Here is a 3,120-nt window from a genome sequence, read left to right on the forward strand (position 1 = left end):
AATGGAATCAGAAGAGTTAAAACTTGAGGCTGTCTTCTTTATGCACTAACACCATTTTCTCCTTTGAGATAAAGGAAAAAGATATTGCATAGGGCCCAGGACTTTGGGGGGCAAGGAGGAGGAAGGTGAATGTCTGACTCCCATTTTTCCTGATGACTTTCTTTTAAACTCACAAATACGGGGTCTGGGATGTATTGAGCCCTTCCCTACTCTTAACCCTGACTCTGGTGTGAAATGCAGTGAAGGGACCGAGAGGAGGAAGGTAGGAGGTGCAAACAGAGGGGACACTCTTGGCTTTCTCCCCACGGCGGGAACCCCGTATCTAGTTGGGAGAGGGAGGCAGGATGAATGGAGACAGGAGAGCTCCTGTCTCTGAGGCTGAGGCAGTGGGCTCAGGTTGTACTCCTGCTGGCTCTTGGAAGGTCTTTCTGAGAGCCACTGGACAGCCAACTCAGGGACTCCATCTCCTCATCTCCCAAGTGGGGACAGAACTCTTGCTGCCCATGCTAACAGACTCTAGCTTGGATTCAGGATCAACCCAGGGGAGCCGAGATATAGTCACAGACACATTGTCAATAGCTTGAGGGGGGGCATAGATGAGAGAAGAAAGGCACAAAGGAGGGCATCCATGCACTGGCTCATCTTCTAGACCTTTCTTCTATCAGCCATGCTTGTGCCTATAACCAGTCTATGTATTTTGCCCCTGGTTTCCACAGACAGCTCCCCAGAAGAGAATGGCTCTGAGAAACAGCTCCTCAGTGACTGAGTTTACCCTTGTGGGATTATCAGAACAATTAGAGCTGCAGCTCCCCCTCTTCCTCCTGTTCTTAGGGATCTATGTGTTTACTATGGTGGGAAACTTGGCCTTGATCACCTTAATTGGGCTGAATACTAGCCTTCACACTCCTATGTACTTTTTCCTCTTCAACTTGTCTTTTATAGATCTCTGTTTTTCCTGTGTGTTTACCCCCAAAATGTTGAATGATTTTGTGTCAGAAAACATCATTTCTTATGTGAGATGCATGACTCAACTATTTTTCTTCTGTTTCTTTGTCAATTCTGAGTGCTGTGTGTTGGTATTGATGGCTTATGATTGCTATGTGGCTATCTGCAATCCTCTGCTGTACACGGTCACCATGTCGCCTCATGTCTGTTCTCTGATGATGTTTGGTTCGTATGTGATAGGGTTTTCTGGGGCCATGGCCCACACCGGAAGCATACTGAGACTGACCTTCCATGATTCCAACGTCATTGACTATTATCTGTGTGAAGTCCTCCCCCTCTTGCAGCTCTCCTGCACCAGCATCCACATCAACGAGCTGGTGGTTTTTTATTGATGTTGGAGTGGTCATCACAATATCCCTTATCAGTATATTCATCTCATGCTTTGATTCTCTCCAGTATCCTCCGTATTCCTTCCACCGAGGGCAGGTCCAAAGCCTTTAGCACATGTGGCTCCCACGTTGCTGTGACTCTGTTCTTTGGGTCAGGGGCATTCACCTATTTAAAAACCTCTTTTCCTAGATCTATGGACCAGAGTAAATTGGCCTCAGTCTTCTACACCAATGTGGTTCCCATGCTTCCCCTCTGATCTACAGTTTGAGGAATAAGGATGTTAAAGTTGCTCTGAGAAAAACCCTGAAGAGAGTGTTCTTCTGATAGTTCTGTTTGTATCAGTTATTTACTGGTAAGCATCATACTCAAGAATTTTTTATCTACAGGTGTAGGAATTTTAATCTTTTTTCCTTAAGGGGGGTGTTCTCTCTACTTAAAAAAATCGCAAATCCCTTACTTACACTCTTTTTGAGGTTTATACTGGTTCACTGCATGCAATTTAGCATCTATTAAGTGCCTATTGTTTACTGGACTCTATACTAGGTCCAAAAGATGAGCAAGATGAGGCTCTATGCCTTCCATCCTTTTCTTGGTAGGCTAAATGGGTTTGTCCAAGCAACTATTCTGGCTGAGAGATGGGGCAGGTGGTGGTATGAAGGTCCAGGAGAGTGAATTTATTTTTTCTTCAGTTATGGGAGCAGGCTTACCAAAGACGAAAGGTAGATATACCTTGGGCCATAGGTAAGGTAAGTCTCCCAACTCTTAGAGAGGTTGCTTGGCTAGGAAGATTGTAAATCATCCCTTTCATATACATCAATGTACACACAAGAGAAAACCTCACTTAAGAGTTCTTTACATGGCCTGAAATGTAAAGATAAAATCTTTCTTTTCAAAGTTTCAAAACTCTTAGGCCATGGATTGGTAACCATGGGGTAGGTAGTTTATAACTGAGCCAAATTCTTGGGCCCTGGGCTCTAAGGCTGAAAGCAAAAGAATAAGGGAGAAATTCCATGGATTTACAAGATTATGTTAACTGCTACCTCTATCCTGCCTGAGATACTGTGCATATTATAGGCATTTAGGACAATTCTTTTATTATTTACAATAGATTTAGATATTACTGTCTCTGAGACTGTGTGTATGTACGTGTGTGTGTATTATAGTTAACTATTAGAGAACCAGGAAGAAAGAGGAGTCACATTACACTTTCCACTTGCAGGAAGACTTGGAAGGAATCCTGATTTTGAGTGCCAAAGACTGCTCTGTACTACTCTGTTGAAGATTCTGCTATTCTATAATGGATAGCTCAGATTTTGAGGAGTACACCCTCATAAACTTCCCTGTGTGTTAGCAGGAAGGTGAACTTAGGGCCAAACCAACCCACATGGAATGATGGGAGAATGGAGACTCATGGTGGGGTCAGAAGAATGGGACCCTCTCTGTGTAAAGACTAGAACTTGGGGTGTCCATGAGATCATCTGTCAAGAGCATTTGGTACTTTTGGATACCGGAGAGTCATATAAAGTACTCGGTCTATATATTTTGCTTTGCTTATATTTTTCCAACTCACCCATAAAATTGGATAGCTGCACAGTGTATACTGGTATGAGAAACGAGGAAACAAGAGATGTAAGACCTTTCTCACATTTATCTCTCTGCTGACACTTGTTAGAAGTGGCAGCATCGTACTGAGAAGAAAAGTAGTTCAGGTATTCCAGGTCATGGCCAGAAGCAAGGCATCCTGAGATGCAGCCGAGAACAGCACAGAGAAGCACCTGCAGCAAG

General features: G+C 43.8%; 1 protein-coding gene across 1 annotated transcript; it reads left to right on the forward strand.

Moving 5' to 3' along the window:
• Positions 1 to 734: 734 nt before the first annotated feature.
• Positions 735 to 1,659, forward strand: OR8B4 (olfactory receptor family 8 subfamily B member 4; the record flags this gene model as incomplete). Its single annotated transcript, XM_079708159.1, is given in 4 exon segments — positions 735 to 1,328; positions 1,330 to 1,382; positions 1,384 to 1,580; positions 1,583 to 1,659. Coding segments are annotated over 4 exon segments (921 nt in total).
• Between the last annotated feature and the right edge of the window lie 1,461 nt (positions 1,660 to 3,120).

The sequence above is a fragment of the Hyperoodon ampullatus genome, assembly GCF_949752795.1.
Source record: "Hyperoodon ampullatus genome assembly, chromosome: 7".
Taxonomy (NCBI): Eukaryota; Metazoa; Chordata; class Mammalia; order Artiodactyla; family Ziphiidae; genus Hyperoodon; species Hyperoodon ampullatus.